General features: G+C 37.8%; 1 protein-coding gene across 1 annotated transcript in view; it reads right to left on the reverse strand.

Moving 5' to 3' along the window:
- Window positions 1-18,957, reverse strand: part of LOC119788066 (glypican-3-like) — a 157,221-nt gene extending 138,264 nt beyond the window's left edge. The window contains exon 1 of the mRNA XM_038292200.1: window positions 18,409-18,957. Coding sequence (XP_038148128.1) covers window positions 18,409-18,565 — 157 coding nt within the window. The 5' untranslated portion in view covers window positions 18,566-18,957. The remainder of the gene's footprint in view (window positions 1-18,408) is intronic.
- Between the last annotated feature and the right edge of the window lie 292 nt (window positions 18,958-19,249).

Here is a 19,249-nt window from a genome sequence, read left to right on the forward strand (position 1 = left end):
TTTTAAAAATAGTAGGATCATTATATAGGGTTATTGCACAGGGTGTTTACATTGGTATTTATATAGATGGATATTTATATTTCTATATATAGATATTTAACTGGGTGTCAAATAGTAAATTGCACATTATAATTGCACAAGTTATTGCATTGTACTGTCGCATTGTAGAAATTGGAGTTTCACCAAATCAGCTTCATTCTCCTGGTGTCTGACCTTCTGCATAGGTCATCTGGTAGAAATGAATACTTTTTGTACCATTAGTCATTAAAATCAGACTTGATCCAGTACTCTGGACAGCACCATGGAGCTTGTGGGAACTACCTCATTGACTAGGAAGGAGTGAAATGCACAGATTACTCTGTGTACCTGGGTTACAGTTCCTGTCTAATTACTCCCTCTCTTGCTTTAACAGAACTCTGCTCTCTTTTACAAAAACATTTTAAGGAACGAAGAAAGTAATTTTCTTTCTTTTTTAGATATTAGGTGTTGAGGGGTTAGAAGTCAGCTTGTGTCTAATTACCTTGACTCATAAAGGAAGGTAGTCATTGCAGTACTTCATCTAACTCCTATAGGAGGAAGCCAGTTCTAAAGGTTAAGGGAGGTGATGTAATGTTCACATATGGTTTATGCAACTAGACATCTCCAGGATTTAAAAAATGTAATTAAAACTTCCACACAAGAAGATTTGGATTTAGTTAGAGGGTGTCCGATTGCCCCAAAACCAGATGACTGACATGTCAAAGCGTCAGATGACTCCTGTACAGTACTTGGTGCTATGCAGAGGTGGAAGAGATGCTCTCTTCATTCTCTGACATGGGAGCTGGCTTGGAGCTTGTCTGCCTGGCTGTGTGTTTCCTGGATGGGGCCGCCTTTTGCAGTTGCTTTTTGTATCTCTGCTTCTGGCTCCTTGAACCCCAGTCGGCCTCAGCAGATGGCCGCTCACACTGAGCCTGGTTCTGCTGGAGGTTTCTTCCTGTTAAAAGGGAGTTTTTCCTCTCCACTGTCGCTACAAACATTCTAAGTGTGAGGGAATGTATTTGAGTCCATGAGTCGATGCAATCAACTGGTTTTCCTTAGATAGAAAACTTTGAATCAATTTGACTGGATTATCTGGTTGAACTGTAAAGTGCCTTGAGATGACATGTGTTGTGAATTTGGTGCTATATAAATAAACTGAATTGAATTAAATTGAATTGAAAACCTGCTGAAAAGAAATCACTAAAGTAAAAGAAGAATAGCTTAGATAAAAGATTTTCCTCAAATAGAAGAAGAATTACTGAAGCGAATTTCAATTTTAAGTAAAAGAGACTTTTTGTAAAAAAAAAAAAAAATGTTGGTCCCTTTCATAAAGGAAAAGAGAATGTACTGGCCTTAAACAGTTAATTAATAACTAACAGTTGAAATGAATTAAGGTAGAAATAATAATAAGAAAAAACATGCAAATAATTTCGCACCAACAATGTTTTTTATAGCAACATGGTAATTTGCAGGTACTTGTGTAGCACATTAGTTTGCTTCTGTTTCTAAGATATTCAAACATCCATCCAGAAACACATTCACAGATTCACATATGCCCAGTTGTGTTTTTTTTTTTTTTTACATTGTTTATAAATAAAAAAAAATTTTACAGCACCAGTGGCTCATTTTCTAGACAGTAGGCGGACAGGAAAGGGGAATGAGAGAGGGGGAGAGACATGCGGCAAAGGACCACAGGTCGGATTCGAACGTGGGTCAGCCATGCCGAGGCCTAAGGCCTCCATTCATGGGTTATGTGTGCTATCCACTGCACCACCAAAGCACAGCCCAAACCACTCAATTTTAACTGAAACATATTTAAAGTTTAGAAATTAAAATGATTGAGAAACAAATTTGTTCTCATGTCTTTGGACCCCGGCATAGCCTGGCCCCACTCTAGCCCCTACAATAAAAAAGTCTAATTCTGCCACTGTTAAGGTGACAAAATTAATACATTGATAAGTTAAAAATAAAACAGCTACACTGAGTTTGCCCACAGTTATTGTTCAGACTCACAGCACAGATTCTATGCACTTTGCTGACATCTAGAACTGCTGCCTATGATTTTGGAAAACTCAAATCCACCTGTGATTTATAAATGCTCACAGTAAGTTTATCTTCAAAGAGTTATGACTGAGAGCTATTGAGATATTCAAACCTTTTTAATGAAACTGATTTTAATTCAAAATTTTCTTGACATTAACTCAACTCATCTTGCCTTTCACTCAACAAACCGCTTGATTTTCAGTAGTTTTTCAGTGACAAGCATTTGTCTAAATTCACTTGACTAGTTCTAAATAACTTTCATGAAAACTAAGAACCATAAGTACATCAACCAGGGGAATGTATTTTGATACGCTTTCCTTAAGAAATAAATACGTCGAAGATTATAGAATAAAAGTCAGAGATACAGTATATAGTTTGATGCCAAAAAAGGGTATATTAAGGTTTTTCCTTCATGTTCTTATGGATTCGGGTATCTTTTTCAGATGAAATAAAATCTGTAAAAATATTTAAAAATCAGAGTCAGCAGCTCAGATATAAAAAAAAACAAGAGATTATTTTCACAATAAACCATTTGTTATCATTTGTAGATCAAATGATATGATTATGTCCCTATTATTTAATGTTCTACAGCCCTTTATTTCAATAAAACCTCATAAAATGGATAGTTTACATTTTTTTGCAACTAAACTGGTACCAGGGTTTGGATGCGACCCTGAACAGCAATTTCTGCATCTCTTAGGCTGAAATCACTGCAGCTTTATGAGCAGACATTCTAACAGACATCTTTTTGTTATAGAATTTACTCAGGCTGTTTTGAGGTCAGACAAAGAGTTATTGCTGATAATCCAAACTATAGGCTTTAATTAAAACAAAGATATTTAACAGCCTTTTCATAAGTCTGGACTCTCATCCAAATCCGGATGCATGGATTTAGAAAGTTAAAAAAGTGGCTTATCATAGGATTTAGTAGTTTCAGAGTCATGGGTTTTACGATTGTTGTGTTGCAACAATAATTTCTGTAATAAGATGTTAAACATAAATTTTTATAATACGAGCTTCCCCCTCTATGCTACATGGCTGCCTCCAGATCAGTGGAGGCTGTGGTGATAACCTACAAAGCTGCGCTGTGGAGTTGTTTGCAGGATTGGCTCTTGAGAGGCATAAATGACAACGGGTCTGATTGATGGTTCAGTAAACAAACATCAGGGGAGTCTGCCAGCTTCTGTGCGGGGGTGCGTGGGATAAAGAGACGGAAGTAGAAAGATTAATTTGGAAGTGGGGGTCGGGGGGGCTGAGGGGGTGGTGCTCTCCAATTGTGAATGTATCAAAGAAGCCTGATAACCAGCGTGTCAAAAGATGGTAGGGGGGCGATTGTTGTCAAGTTGGAGGGTTTATCTAAATAACAAAGGGATTCTGTTGGAATGACTGCCTGAGATTTTCAGACAACAGATTTCATTTTCAGACTGAAACAATGCAAGCATAAAGAAAGTTAATGTACCTGGAGATGCAGAAAAGTGACAGCCTAGATCATTTATAACTGTGAAATCAAGCAGAGCAAAAGTTCTGTTAACCGTTGACACCCATCAAGGTTTAAGGTGTGCAGCCTAATGAGCAAAGAAAAGGCAATAAAGCTGTCAAACAACATCTTTTGTATGCAAACTGACGGGCTTAATATCTCGAATCAATAACAACAAAAGACTCCTGACAGATAAGATCAAGTTAATTTCAGACTGCGGGGGTAGAATTATTAAACTTTTACGTGAGGTGAACCTGGTTGCAGCGGAGGAGAGACGAGGATTTGGCAATTATTTCCTGCAAAACAGACAGATCATCTGCTCGTTTTGTCATGTTGCAGATGATAAATGTGTTTCATTACACAAGTTCCACAGCAGTGAGGGGGAAAGGGACAGGATTCCCACCGGAGTTTCACAAATAATAAAATCACACCGTCTAAATATAAAGCCTTTCTTGTGACTGACACATCAGTTGGGAATAAGCTTCCTCCGTCTCTCCTTTCGCTTAAGGCTCAGCTTTAGTTCTCCTCCTGCTACTCTTCATTGTTTTTTTTCCCCTTTCAACTGTGCAGTTTTGATGCAAACTTGTTTTCACTTCTTCCACCTTGAGTTTAATGGCTGCTGGGTACTGGAGACAGCTTTCTATCAGCTGTTACTGGTTCATCACTTCTCTGTGTGCAGGCATGTTTATGACTACTATGTTTTAAAGCCTCCTCAGAGCCTCTTCAGGTGTAATTGTCAAGGTTTTTGTGGACCCAAATGCAGAGCTGAAGAGGCAGAGATGATTTCTTGCTAAATTTAATAAAGAAATAAAAATACTGAATCAATAGTCCAGAACGGAATGAAAGAAACTCAGGAACCAAAAACAAAGAGACACTACGGAGGAATAATACGAAAGGATGACTAGGATCCAGAAATGAGAAAAAGAACAGGAGGTGTATATATGGGAGACAGAACAATGGGAGGACTAATAGATAATAGGGAGCAGGTTTAGACAGAAGTAACTAGAAGGAGCAAAGGGGAAAGGAAAGGGCACCAGTGGGCAGCAGACACTAACCAGGGGAAACAGGATCTAAACACAACTAGAAGATAACTTAAGATAAATAAGACTAAAGCTGGGCTTACACTGTGCGATTTTTTGCCCTTTTTGGGGCAACTTTCCAGTCAAAATTGGTCTTTCAGTAAAATTGGCAGACCGTAGTAGCCACGTTAGCTCAGCCATGTCTTTGTCCAAATACGCCTTTTCTTCTTAGGGCTTTCACCACAAAATTGCACAAATTGCCAGTGCAGCACGTTTCACTATAGTGAGCTTCATATTCCTCTTTTACTCATTTGGCTTCCCGATATAGACGAGTCTGAGTAGCGCCATCTCACTGTGGAGTCCAATGTGTTTTTTTAGTCATACAGTGTGAGCAGGTAGAGCATCAGAGTGTCGTGTTGCAGATAAATCGTGAGCTGTGAACTCACACTATACAACCAAAACCCTGCGGTTTCATCGTGCAGTGTGAGCTGCGATAGAAAAAAATCACACAGTGTATGCCCAGCTTAAAGGGGAATAAAACTAATGACTTCAAAATAAGGAATAGCCAAGGGGAATCAAGAAAATAAGAGAAAGGACTGGAGAAAGATAAGAGAAAGAATAACTAGACCAAGGAATAAATATTACCAAAAATGCTAAAAAGAGATAAAAAGGAAGATTAAAACTAAGAATTCAAAAATGATATAAATCTTGACAGCAACACAGAATAACATAAAATTAAGCATAACTAGAATGTAAGATCATAACAGTAATAAACAACCTTGTCAGGACCAATGAGATGTTCTACCTCAGAAATCAGGTTTAAAGTTAATCAATACTGAATCTATGTTGTAAAATAACATAAACTGTATTTAAAAAATTGTATTAGCATTAGAATATTTTAAACAAATATGTTGTTCAATGATCATTAGAATTCAGTTCAACTCAGTTTTCTATGGCGAAGATTCACAACACGTCGTCTCAGGGTACTTTATAGAGACAGTATGATCAAGTCATACAGTCAGAATAGTTCATAGTTTTCTATTAAAGGAAAATATATATAAACATATATCTTTGCTGTATAACGCTGACTGATCTTTTACCCTAATTCAGACACTGAACAGTGATTTGGAAGAGGTGATTGTTTACACAGTCTCACCTCGGTCATCTACCTAGTTCTCGGATCGGTTCTCATAATCTCAGTTCCCCCCTGACATCTGGAGATTCACCTTTGGACTCAGGTTTATTCTGGTATGATATAACATCTATTACTCCAACAGTCTAGAATTTCTTCATTTCTTCCTTTTGTAGAAAGGCTTCCTCTGCCATCACTGCTAATAAGTTAATGGAAAGCAAAGGGGGAATCTGGGCCACTGAGTCTTCTTCTGGCAGCAGTGACAAAACAAGTAAATATTTAAAATAATGCAAAAATTCTATTTTAGGGAAAGGTTTGGTCTCTGGATGTTTTGAGGAATCATACTTCATCCTTCACATTAATAGAATAGAATAGAATAAAATAGAATAGAATATGCATTTATTGTGCCACAATTAGGAAATTCAGGTATTTACAGCAGCAAAAAGATCCTATAGGAAAAATTGTCACACAAGTGTGGACCTTAGTAAAATGTGTAAGAATAACATAATAGTGAAGAGTTAAAAGATAAGCAATAATATACTGTACTGCAAAGTGCTTTAACAATATAAAACTGCACCTGGAGAATAAATAACCTATATACAGCTAAGGACATTTTAAAAATAGCAGCCACATCAGAGATGTTCAAAATGACAGCAGCACGTACAAAATCAGCACTAATATTTTAAAATATAATTTAATTTCATCTTTTAATATTTCCTAACATAATTATTGGCATTTCTTAATTGGCTATATCTGCTTTTACTTTCTTTATTATTCTTATTACACCGAATGACAATCACGACAATAGGCTTTAATTAAAACAAAGTCTGGATTCTCATCCAAATCCAAATGCATGGATTTAGAAAGTTAAAAAAGTGGGTTATAATTAGGGGTGTGGGAAATAATCGTTTTGGAGATATATCGTGATATTCGGCTGCCTAATATAATATCGATCTTTCACTTCTTAGTATCGATTTTCAAAAAAAAAATGGTTACACAAAACATTGATGGGAAAATGGGCTACCTCTGCACCACCACTCTGGCAGAAAGCGCTGTGGAGCCCTTTAACTGTGTGTGCAGCACCAAATCTGTATTGGAGGCAGTCACAGTGGAAGAAAACCCCAAACAACATTGATAATAATACCTAATCAATATTTTCTGATGAAAATATACAGCACTTGCTGTTTTATCTCATCATTTGATTTTGATAGCTGGTGAAAATATAGCAATATATAGTGATACTGCAATATCGTGATAATATCGTATTGTGACCCAAGTATCGCGACAGGTATCGAATCGCAACACTCATGCCAATACTCACCTCTAGTTATAATAGGAGTTAGTCATACCTTCATTTCATGCAGCCAACCATTTCGGGTCAAAGAGACATAAAAGTGTATCCTTACATCGACATTTTTGGAGAAAGGCTGTTCTGCCTCAACATGATGCTGTGTATGAGAAAGGAAAGCAGCTTTGATGGTAAGCTTTGTCGCACAGGAATAATTGGGACTGCAAAGACATGTTTTGATCACAATTCTAAACCAGACCCTATGATTATGTAGAGGAAGCGATTTTAGCTAGCCTGCTGTTTCTTTAAACTCTTTACACAGCAGAGATCCTCATCAAAGCTAGATTTGCATTTCCTGACTTTTCTCATCGCTGTATGTGCCAAGTAAGGTCGTACTTCTGTCATTAAATGATAAATCTAAACCTGTTTTAGGTCAAGTGCTGTTTGAAGGTTAAAGCAGCTTTGAAAAACCAAATGCTTCCTGTGTTGGAGTGAAGAGTCAAGAGTTGGTTTTTATTCTTCAAAAATAACAGTTTCTTAACATTCACACAATAGAAAGTGTTACATTCAGTGGCACCTCTAAATAAATAACTGACAGGTGTTTGCTTTTCTGGAGCTTTGGAGTAAAATTGAATTATGTTAACCGTATGGATAGATGCTTTTTAAAGGTTAAAAACATTTGTTTCCTTTGTTAAACACAGAATTACCAGAAATTTGGGAGAGAATAAAACTAATTTCATTGGGTCGAAGGTTTAGCTTTCCCATTGAAGGGAGGCTGTGCAATTTCACCACAATAATTTAGCTCTTAGTTAGTGTAACTCTAAATTTTGCTGCAGTTGATTCATTTTGTCCATTCTTATGTTTAAAGTGGTTTCTTCTTTATTTCTGGAGGCATGAAAATTAATAAGTCGTCAAGTTTAGGTTCAAATTTCTTGCTTATTGGATTTTGGTGTCATAAAGGAGGGCCAAAGTTAAACAGCTGTAGGCATTAAATGCCATTTGCTTTGCTTGTAAGTTACAAGCAGCTTTAATCAGGGAACATTTCCTCATCACTATGGGTTCTGGACCGTTAACAAAAAACAGAATCAGACCTTTGAATATAACATTTAAGAGCCCCGATCTATACAAAAGTTCAACAAAAACAACCTTTTCTGCACATACTTCATATATTCATACATTTTACAGTTGTGCATGTTGGAAGGCTATCAATTGTGTTTCAGTTTTCTGCTGGGACAAATTCAATCTCCCAAATGAGGGATAAAGAACATTATTTCAATTCTATTCTAATCTCCTCTGTAAGCAATATACGTCTATTGATATAATTTATATAAAAGTAACTGATATATACTAATAATAACTATATAATAACTAAATTAGGGCTGCAGCTAATGAATACTTTACATATCGATTAATCTGTTGATTACTTTTTCCAATAATCAACAAACAATCAGATAGCGGCTGCTCAGTGGGGCAGTGGGTAGCACTGTGAAAGTGTGTGGGTGTGTCTATGTGTCTTACCCATAGACAGCTGGAGATAGGCGCCTTGTGACCCCACTTGGGATAAGTGTGACAGAAAATGAATGGAGGTTTAATCAGATATCCAAAGGTTCCTTAAAAAAAGGCTTTTTATTCAATTACATGAGGTGTCTTTCCCACTTGAGGAGCTCTGGATAGAGCATATTGACAGACAATAAATCTTTTATCATTTTAAATGCAAAATGTTTACATATTTTTTGCAATCTTGGTATAATCACTGCTCTAAGTTGGTTGCTCTTTCAGCTAAAGGTTTGTTTTAGAGTCTCTACACTCCAGTTAACAATTAATCGATTATTAAATTAGTTGACGATTATTTCAATAATCAATTAATCACGATTAATCCGATTAATTGTTTCAGCCTAATATCAATCCATCCATATATCTAGTGTATTTATATATCTAATATATTTACATAAGTGTTTTTTATTACCTGTTATCTATATTTACATGTTCATCTATATCTGAATGTCTTTAAAGTCAAGGTTAGAGTTTGTGTGGGAGGGGGGGGGGGTTCTGTTTAAAAAAAATCACATTACGCAGAAAAATTCAGCACTTTCTAAAAACAAACGTGTTGTTTTTATTGTTCCATATAAATAAATATACTGTAGTAGGGTATATGATGTCCTCAGAAGAAGAGACATTTGAACATGTGTGTGAGTGGGTGTGTGTATAGTGTGTATACATGGATGAAGAAGTCTGTTAAACAAACTAAGAGGACAAAGAGTCGAGCCAGGAGCAATTTGCATGTAAATTCACCCTATCATACAACCTTGAGGTGACACCTTCCAAGTCATTACATACGTTCCATCAATACTCTGCAATGTGTCAGAGTTGGACTCTTTCACATGCAGAGCAGCTGCTACTCTGCAGCACCCAGCAAACCTTTCATTTTCCTTAAACTTTTCTGCATCTTTTTAAAGTACTTCCACAACTTACATCACAGTATTTTATGACAGGAATATTAAATACTGAATACTAAAGCATCCTATTCTTTTTTCACATTTCTGTGAGTTAAAAAAAATGTAATAAAATAATGTCTAATTTTGTTTCTGCTTCACAATGTACATTAACAAATACAGTATATTCCTGATGAAATATAGATATATATTTTTTTCGTTTTATTGTGAGTTTATTGTGTGTAAATATGAGAAAGCACTCAATACTTTTTCAACACACTGCAAACAAAAAATGAACCAATAGATCAGTGCATAATATTGAATAATTAGTCTTAAAATCACCCAGAACCATAGCAGCATCAAGCTGTGAGCATGAATTTGTTCAACAGGCTGCAAAAAACTTGAGGAAGCCCTTTACCCACGTGGGTTCCAGTGGTGTAGTCAAAGCCCAGATCTATTTGAAACATTGAGGCAAAGCTTCTAATAGGTTTTCAAACCTCTGTGAGTTGTTACACGCCGAGGAATGGTTAAAAATGTCTGTAGTTCAATTCAATTCAGTTTATTTCTATAGTGCCAATTCACAACACGTCATCTCAAGGCACTTTACAGTTCACCAGATCATACAGTCAAATTGATTCAAAGTTTTCTATCTAAGGAAAACCAGTTGATTGCATTGACTCATGGACTCAAAGGCAATCCCTCACATTAGGCATGCTTGTGGCGACAGTGGAGAGGAAAAACTCCCCTTTAACAGGAAGAAACCTCCAGCAGAACCAGGAGCAGGTCTATGAAGCTGATAGAGAAAATATGGAGTTTACAGATGTAACTCTATCAAAAAGTAATTATAAAAACGTACTCATCGCACTGAAATGCAAAATATATTTTAAGATTATTTGCCCCCAAAAGTTTTAAACCATTTTGTTCCCTCTGCATTCTGCTCAAACAACTGGATTAGTTGACATTTATTTTAATAATTTTTAACTTGATTTAATTTAGTAATAAAATGATTCTTAAGTACTTTCATCCCTTTTGCTGAAAGAACTGTCCATTCAGAGCAGTAATTGAGCCAAAAAACTTTTAATTGAAGATGAAAACCCTTCTTTTTCAATAAGTATGCTCCTCCAGGACTCATTCAGTTCTATAGTTTCCCAAACTTTTTCCCGAAAAATAATATTTTAACAGAATGGCAATGCCCTAAAGAATACATGTAATTTGTTCACTATATTTATTTATACATATAAAGTGATGTAATTATTTAATGGGACATTTTAACACTGTGCATTTTCCAACTTTATGGTATATTTATCATTTAAATTGTGTATAAAAATCAAGTTATAATTCTTATTTTAAGGTATATTTATTTATGAATTTGGCCCTCCATATACTACAGAGATCACATCACAATGATTGTGAAAACAATGTTATAACCACTTGGTGTCTTGATTGAACAGGGGTAGGCAACCTGCGGTTCTACAGCCGCATGCGGCTCTTTAGCGCCCCGTGTGGCTCCCTGGAGCTTTTTCAAAAATGTATGAAAATGGAAAAAGATGGATTTATTTTGCTTGTTTGCTTGTTTTAATATGGTGTTTAGGAGGTCTGAACAATGCTGTAAGATTTTTATAATAAACAAATTTAAACAATAAACTTAAACATTTCTGTCAACGAAGATTTGTGGCATAGCCTGCAACACAGGTTTCAGCCAGGCACGGTGCCAGGCAGGTGGACGATGTAAACAAAGCTGCGGGTGTGTTTTGGGCCTTGGATCCCAAAGGGGAAAAAAGGAAGATAGCTGAATCATTTGCTTTCATTATCAATGTGGAAGGACTGAAAAATGATAAGACGAGGAATTTGGAAAGGCTTTTCCAGGGAAGGCTAAATATGCAGCCGACCACCAAGTTGGAAGTGAGAGAAAAAGTGCGACTGCAGTACCTCTGGATAGATAGCAGGAGCGCAAACATAGATTTAAGAAGTGGATTGAATCTCCAAACTCCACTACTGCTGCTAGTTTTGTTGCAAGCATGGAAACCTGTTCACAGATGGAACGGGTAGCGCTCTTATGCAGGGAAGGGAACTTTCCTGTTTTTTCCCCCGAAAACCAAAAATAAAAATAGCATTAAAATAAACCTGATTTCTTTATTGTGTTTCTATAATTTCATCAATGCAACAAAACCTAATACATTAATATTGTAATTTAAACATAAAGCACAGAATGTCGTACGGCAGGTAGTCACATGATGTGACATTTGCTCCAGGATAACCCTTTAATTATTAACCCTTAATATATAGATAATCTCACGAATTGCTTTTTTTAAATAGTGGGCTTATGCACTTAGAGCCTGGTTTGCCATTTGGGGCTTATATAAGACTTTTACATTTTTGCAGCTCCAGACAGATTTGTTTTGTTTTTTTGTTGTTTTGGTCCAATATGGCTCTTTGAACAGTTTGGGTTGCAGACCAATAAACTAGTGGACCCTGAACCCCTACTTTAGGAACCCCTGTCCTGGTTAATCAAAATTACTTAACTGATTAACAAAATAAGTATTACTTAGTACATCACTGTAAGTTTATGCACTGAAATTCCTTTAAAATATGTGTTGCAACATTAATAATCAAACTAACTAATTTTGAAAACCACTATATTGTCGTTTAGTCTCATAAACACTTTCTAATTCACATTATAGTGAACAATTAAACCCGCCGTCCTTCTCACCGTCCCTCCCTGCTGCCTCTTGTAACTGGAATGTTCGTTTTCGATGCGGTGTATATGTACACACAGAGGGGGAAGAATCTGTGTCTTTTTATCTTTTAACAAGCTCCGGGACTCCAAATCAAGGGAGCTGGGCATCCACGAACGCAGTACATGTCGAAGTTTTCCAGTGCCAATTAGAAAGCCGCGGCCATGCAAGTTTAATGACAGAGAGCAGGGAAGAAAAACAAGTGGTATTAAGATATAGAATATGCTAAAAGCTGTTCATTATGAGCATAAATTATACAGCAGCTCCCAGTGTAGAGGGGAGAAAGCATGCTGGAATATGTAGCTGAATCTGCGGGGGCACAATAAGTCGGTGTCACTTTGTAGAGACAATAAGTGAAACAAAGACAGAGCAATTTAGAGCCAACAAAAGGAATAAGATTATCATTACCTACTGGGGTTTGTCATTGTTTTTGGGGTATTTTTGGAGCTTTGTTCTCTGTTCTACTTTAGTCATTTGATGAAGCCACAATTTGAAAGCTGGAAGCCCGAATGTGAAACACTTTTTTTTCCAAGCGTACACAAAACAGTGAGTGAGTAAACAGCAGTAACTGCATCATTAAAAGAAATATTGAAGCGCAATTAAAATCCGGATTTAATTAGACAGGAAGAAGCTGTGTTAACATGTTGGCGTGCTCCACCTCAAAGATGCGTCCACTGGTGTCTGTCAGATTTCTAGTAGGATAAGTTGGTCATGCTGTTCATTTGTTTTCTTTTCTCTATTTTTTGGCTAACCAAATGTAAAATAAATGTAGAAATTAGGAAGATATTTTGCAACACCAGCATGCAGGAAATAAGTGAAATCTGTCCCCTCAGCCTGCAGCAAATTTGTATCCCTCTAACCCCACCCATGATCCAGGACTCCTGCTGCTCAGAGATCCAGCATTCAAACTGACACCAGCGTATACTGAGCCATCTGATAATATTGTCCAGAGTTCTTCTTTTTTTATCTGCTGCTCCTGAGTAAATATGGCGACATGAAAGATGAAGTTACACTTTTGTCTCTGCTTCACCTTCAGCCTCAGCTCCAAACACCCACAGCAGCAGCTACAACAAAGACATGTGTGAGAGTACTCCCACAGCTGCACTGGCTTTTGTTTCTTTGTGATGCTGTTGCACTGCGCTCGCTTCTCTTGAATCACACTGGTGGAAACAGCAAACTTTTTTTTTTGTTGGAGTTTCACCTTCAGGCTCTACATATATCAGATGTCTGTATTGTTTTCCTGCGGACATCGCTGTGAATCAGCCAGCTCCTCCATACTGATGCAGGTCATATTTCACATCCTTATTCAGATCATCCTCAACAATCCTCCCTGTCATATCGTTAACCTACCTTCTGTAACCTGTGTCCATGATACACATTTATCGGGCAAACTTCCCACCAGGCACAGAGATGAAAACCAACAAAACAATGAAGTTTGTGTCCAGCTCCTGGATATTACATACTGATTAATCACAAGGATGAATCATAGATGATAAACGACTTGAATTGTTTAAGGACATAAAAATCTTTCTTATATAGAGAAATCACTTTATTATGGAAAACATGGTCAAAGCTGAGAATTATGTAAAAGTTCACATCAGGAAAACCCAAAGAAGCCTTACAAAGAGTAGACAATATATAGATGTGCACTGTAGTTTGCTCCACAGCGTATGCAAATAATGTTAAAGATGAGGTTTTTAAAATGTATTTTAATACAAATGCATATTTCACTTAAACTAAATAAGAAAAATACAAACTTTAACCCATGTAAATTTATATCAATGTAATTAACACTCACAAGGTCCCAATGGCCTCTAGGAAAGAGACATGCTAGCAGAACAACAGGTCCCACACCGTACTTTAGGCCAAGACACACCAGACACAATTTAGTGATCTCTACAAAAACGTTGGGATGATTTTACGAAAAAGTCACAAATTTGACAAACGGGGGCTTGACAACACAGCCGCTTTTTTTTTTTTACACAACTATCTCTAAATCCTGATGCTTGGTCAAACGTGAACCCCCCTCGTCATATACTGACGCCCAGGGTCAATACTAGGTTACAGACATTTGTACAACGTGAAACTTTTGAAAAACATTTTACAAAGTGATTGTTGGTAGCTTTAGTGTGTATGGTCACATGTTTACTAGTGTTTCTTTATGTTTAGGGGTGAGGGATGGCCTGGTGCTACTGTTTTACTTTGCAGTTCAGGCACAAACTGTCATGCAACCTGAGCGTCAAAATATGGTGAGAGGGGCTTGACCCAGTGTTGATATTTGAAGTGAGTAGTAAGACTGTACTGATGAATCTTAAAGTAAACATTTAAAATTCGTCCCCATAGCTTAGTGGTTTGGAGCACTGCAGTTAGGGAGCGCTAGCAAATTTTTGAAAATACCCGCCCTCTTCAGTTTAAAAAAAAAAATGCATATGCACAACTCTGTACCCGCTCCCGAGGGGGAACACCTATTAAATGCGTGCGAGAGCGTGCAGGAGCCCATTTCTCCTCATGCACTCTCTGTTTAAAAGTTGTTGTTTCCATCGCTCGTACAAGATTTGTAATTTTTCCACCATGTGAGACTCACCACTGGTAAGTGAAAATGAGAACAAGCACATAGGACAGCCTTACATAAGCATATCACCAGAATGACTGACAATTAGAAGGACCACTTATTTTGATGATCTAACCGGAAAAAGAACATCCTCCACTATACTGTTAATTTGAAGTTTTTTTTTGGTATTTTCCCTATACATGTTTTTGTGTGTTTGTTTTAGTGTCATTTTTTTGTTTACCAGTCTCATTTTTCTCTCAGCAGGAATTTTTGAAATTGCTGCATATGCCCTCTACCTATCGTATAAAAAAAAAAAAAAGGATTTTTAATAACTGTTTATTTCCATATTGTTTTTGCTTCTCTATGCATTTTGGTGGTTAACAGGAGCAGTTGGTCATGTGACAATGTTTTTCTTGAGGTTTTAAAAGCGTAATGAAATAAAGTATATATAAATTTGTTAGCTATCAGAAATCGATATTGGCCCTCTACATTTTCCAGATATCGATAAGTTTTCTATCTTGTGGTTGATTTCGGACTTGTAAACATAAGCAAATTCCTTTGTTACGTTGGTACTTGTCTCTTCAGGTGGCTATGCAAAATAGCCACATGTTATATTATGCTGCTACAGGCTTGGGCCACTGGAGGACATAAAGAACACTTTCCTTGCTTCTGCTATATTTAAGAAATTGCTACCAATTGGAGGGGAGTATTGGCTGGACTGCTGCAACTTCATGCTCCGCTTCTGTGGTATATTTTGTACTGTCCTTTAGTTGTTACCTCTGTCATCCTTATAGGCATCACTACAGGCTGAGGTTTTTGAGACAATCTGTATGAGCTCTCCTTTATACTATAGACTTGGAAACTGACCTAAACTCTTTTTTAACCATCTCCTGGTGCCAAAGTATGTCTTTTGATAAAAACAGGTAAATGTGAAATGTGAAAAGAAACTTATTTCCTGAATGAAAATCTCCCAAATGTGGCTGAAGAACTAGAATCAGCTAAATTGAGAACGTTAATCTGTCCATACCATCTATAAAACAACACAACAAGCACTTTACAGCAGCAGAAAAACAATTACAAAAAAAAATAAAGTGAAAAGGTTGAAAACACAGCCTGTCTGTCTAACAATAACTGAATGAAAGCTTCTCTTTGGCATTTTTAAGATAATAAGTAGACAATTATGTCTACTCAGGTGCATTAATGTTTGAGTAAGAGTTATTTCCTCTAATTTTGTGTTGACACTGACGTCCTGGCATTGCAGCAATAACACACCTCCGCTGTTCCAAACAGGTTGATTTATTCATGAAGTTTGTTTCTATGCAAAAGAGGGAGAAAAACAAACTGGATCACTTGTTTTTAGGATGTTAAATGCAAAATTCTTCCTAATTAACCGGACTGTAACCCTTCTAGCTGAGAGAGAGGAACCCTGCTGCAGGCTTGTGAACTGATTTCACATGAGGAGGATCCAACACCAACTCTCAGACTGAAAGTAGCCTGACCTACTCTGCCTTGGCTTTGGGGAGGCTAAATTTTTCTCTCAGCCCGCTGCGATGTTTCGCCCTCTGGCTGCCAGATAAAACGCTGGATGGCCTGGGTGGAAGGTGTGTGATTAAAGATGGATGTGCGGAGGAGCAGAGGGTTCAGCCAGTGGAGCTGTGTGCACCTGCACCGCAGGGAGCATGACTAAACAGGTCTCAAAGTGCATCTGGCTTTCCTCCCTGCTGTCTAATTCATATAGTATATCTTAATTTGCCTTGCTCTCTCATGTAGATGGAGAATTTGGTTTTATTTTGTAAACCTCTTACAGTGGTGTAGGAGTGCGCGGTGCGAGGATCCCCTGCTGAGTCTGGAGAGAAATCTTTTAACGCAGAGCAGCTCCCCATGCTGGCATGACACTGAAACACCCAATTAGCATTTGCATCTGGCTGTTATTTAGTCGCAGAGAGGCTTCGTGATTCAAATGAATCATGACACGCGGTTTTCCCCACAACAGAACAGGGGATCGTTATAGTTCCCCTTTACCACGTGCACACACGATGCATTTAGTATCAAAAGAATGAAATGATGCTCATTTTATTATCTGACCACAGATTTAAACGTCCTTTATGATGCAGGCTCTCAAACAAACCTCAAAGCCATGTGAGACAAGCTTAGTGCACGGAGTGCATCATGTCAAGAGAGAAAGTTGTGAGGAGGGACTGTACATCTTAAATGGGAAGAGTATACTCTAACAGACAGACATGGTTGTCAAAGGAGGGCCAACAGCAGCCATTGCCATGCTAACTCTGGAGGAGCTGCAGAGATCCACAGCTCAGAGGGGAAGATGAGCTGTCTCCTTAAATGTTCGTTTATCGGGGCTATTGATGGAAGAAGACCACATGAAACCCCCTTTAAACATCATAGCAATAGGAAAAATGTACTTTAACTAAAACATACCTTTCTGGCTTAGATGCAGATCGTTGTGTTGGGAGAAAACGATTGGGGTATATAATCATAAATATAACAGATGCATGCAGTATCATGCTGTGGGAAAACTCCTCCTATACTAGAACGTGGCTTTTTTTTTAGTCCAGTCAAAGTCTGATCTTAACCTTTATAGGGCACTCAGCGAAATACTTTGAAAATCAAAATTTCAAGCCAATAGTTATTGGAGGACAGAACAAGACCTTACCTTACCTTACCTTTGTAACATTAAGAAAATATGGATATTTTGATGGCAAAAATGAATGTTAATGTAATAACAAGAAACGCCAACTTTCCTGAATATATTAAGAAAAATAACAAAAGTGCTTCTATAAGAAATTCATGAAGAACACTCAGAGAGTAAAAAAAAAAAACGTTTTTTTTTTGGTAATACATAACCTTAGAGGCATTAATGCTGGTTTATAAACCTAAATATAATTGTTACCTAGGCTTTTCAACTTTCTAACTTTACTTTTTAACTTTTCAATTAGCTTTTTACCTTTTTTTCTTGACTTTTTATATTTTTTTTATTCAGATTAATTTACATTAGGTAATACATCCTTCAGTTGCTCATCTAATTGGTCAAATGCCATAATAAGATGTACAGCCATGTAGCAGCATCTTTGCTAAATGGCTGGATATAGATCTTGTGCTTCTAGACCACGCTGAGGCACAAGGGGAGAGTCCATTTGTAAGATCTATGCAAGTGATCAAATATGCAAACTTGCCCTATAAAGGGTTAAAAACTGATAATTAACTGCATTAAAATGTGGTCCTGAAATGTGTTGTTTAAAGTAAAAGCTGCACTGCTTAAAACCATAAAGCATTTTCCCTCCAATAAAGAGCTGCAGGGATCAGTGGGAATAATCGCTGCTGGAGAGTCACACAATCTCCCAATAGAGAAATTAAACTAAATCTAGAAAAGTTCAAGAAGAACTTTTTTTCTAAGACAAAGTAAAGATTTTTTGATTGTTTGTTTTTTTGGCTTAAATATAAACTTTGCAGAGTATCAAAGACTCAGCATTGCTGGTAAGTTGTTTTAGTGTTTGGCTCAATATGAGAACAAATTGATTCTTTGGAAGCTTGTTGCAGGAGGGACCATCATTAACCAGACGCTCAGCGTGGGCGATTGTTTTTGTTTTTTTTATCAGAGAAGCTTTGAGCGTAAAGATGGGCAGCGTGAGAAATAAACATAATTAAAGTGCAGTTTTAAAACTTCGAACATAAACTCTGGAAGCTGTGATGGTTACCTGATACCGGGCTTTCGGGGACCCACTTGGATCCGGGGTGCAGAGCGTAAAACGCAGTGCGCACCTCCTGGCAGTTTGGCGCCTGTCCGCCGGGTAGAGGGAACAGCTGGAGGAGGGCGCACAGGAGGAGCGCTCCGTGGACCGGGGAAGCCACCATGGCGGAGCGGAGCACAACTGGACCCCAAAACTAACAACTTCGGCTGGTTAAAAAAAAAAAGTTAGAGGGAGGATGAACCGGGCTGGTGCTGATGAGAAGCTGCAGCTCCCGCTGACTCTGCTGGGATCAGCATCCTGACATGTCCGCTCCTCAGCCTCCCGTTTGCGCTGAAAGCTTCTCCCCCGATGCCTCCTCTCCAAACTACACCGAGAATAAATCAACTCGGTAACCAGCCCGCGTGTCTCACGCCGAACCACAGCTGTATGCGCAAAAAGGAGCAGCCCACGGTGTGTGCGCGCGCTCCCGTGACGCGCCACCGCGACCTGAACAGGCGCCCCTCCAGTGTAACGGTAGCTGTTGGTGATGTTGGATGATACGCTGGACCCGCGTGGGTGCATGAGTGGGCAAAGGAGGAGGGATTATTGCTGCTGTCCGCTTAGATGAACGGCGGTTAGGAGCTGAACTTTATGGTCAGCCATCAGTCAATGCGGAGGGTTGGAGCAAAAGGAGTCTTTCTGTAAGAGTGAATAAAGCTCAGAGCTTCTGCCATAAAAAAACAAAACTCAGAGCTTCTGCCATAAAAAAAGCAGAGCTTCTGCCATAAAAAAAACAAAACTTAAGAGCTTCTACCATGAAAAAAAAACAAAACTTAGAGCTTCTAACATTAAAAAAACAAAACTTAAG

This window comes from Cyprinodon tularosa, unplaced genomic scaffold (assembly GCF_016077235.1).
Source record: "Cyprinodon tularosa strain WSP-4 unplaced genomic scaffold, ASM1607723v1 ctg31, whole genome shotgun sequence".
NCBI classification, from domain to species: Eukaryota; Metazoa; Chordata; class Actinopteri; order Cyprinodontiformes; family Cyprinodontidae; genus Cyprinodon; species Cyprinodon tularosa.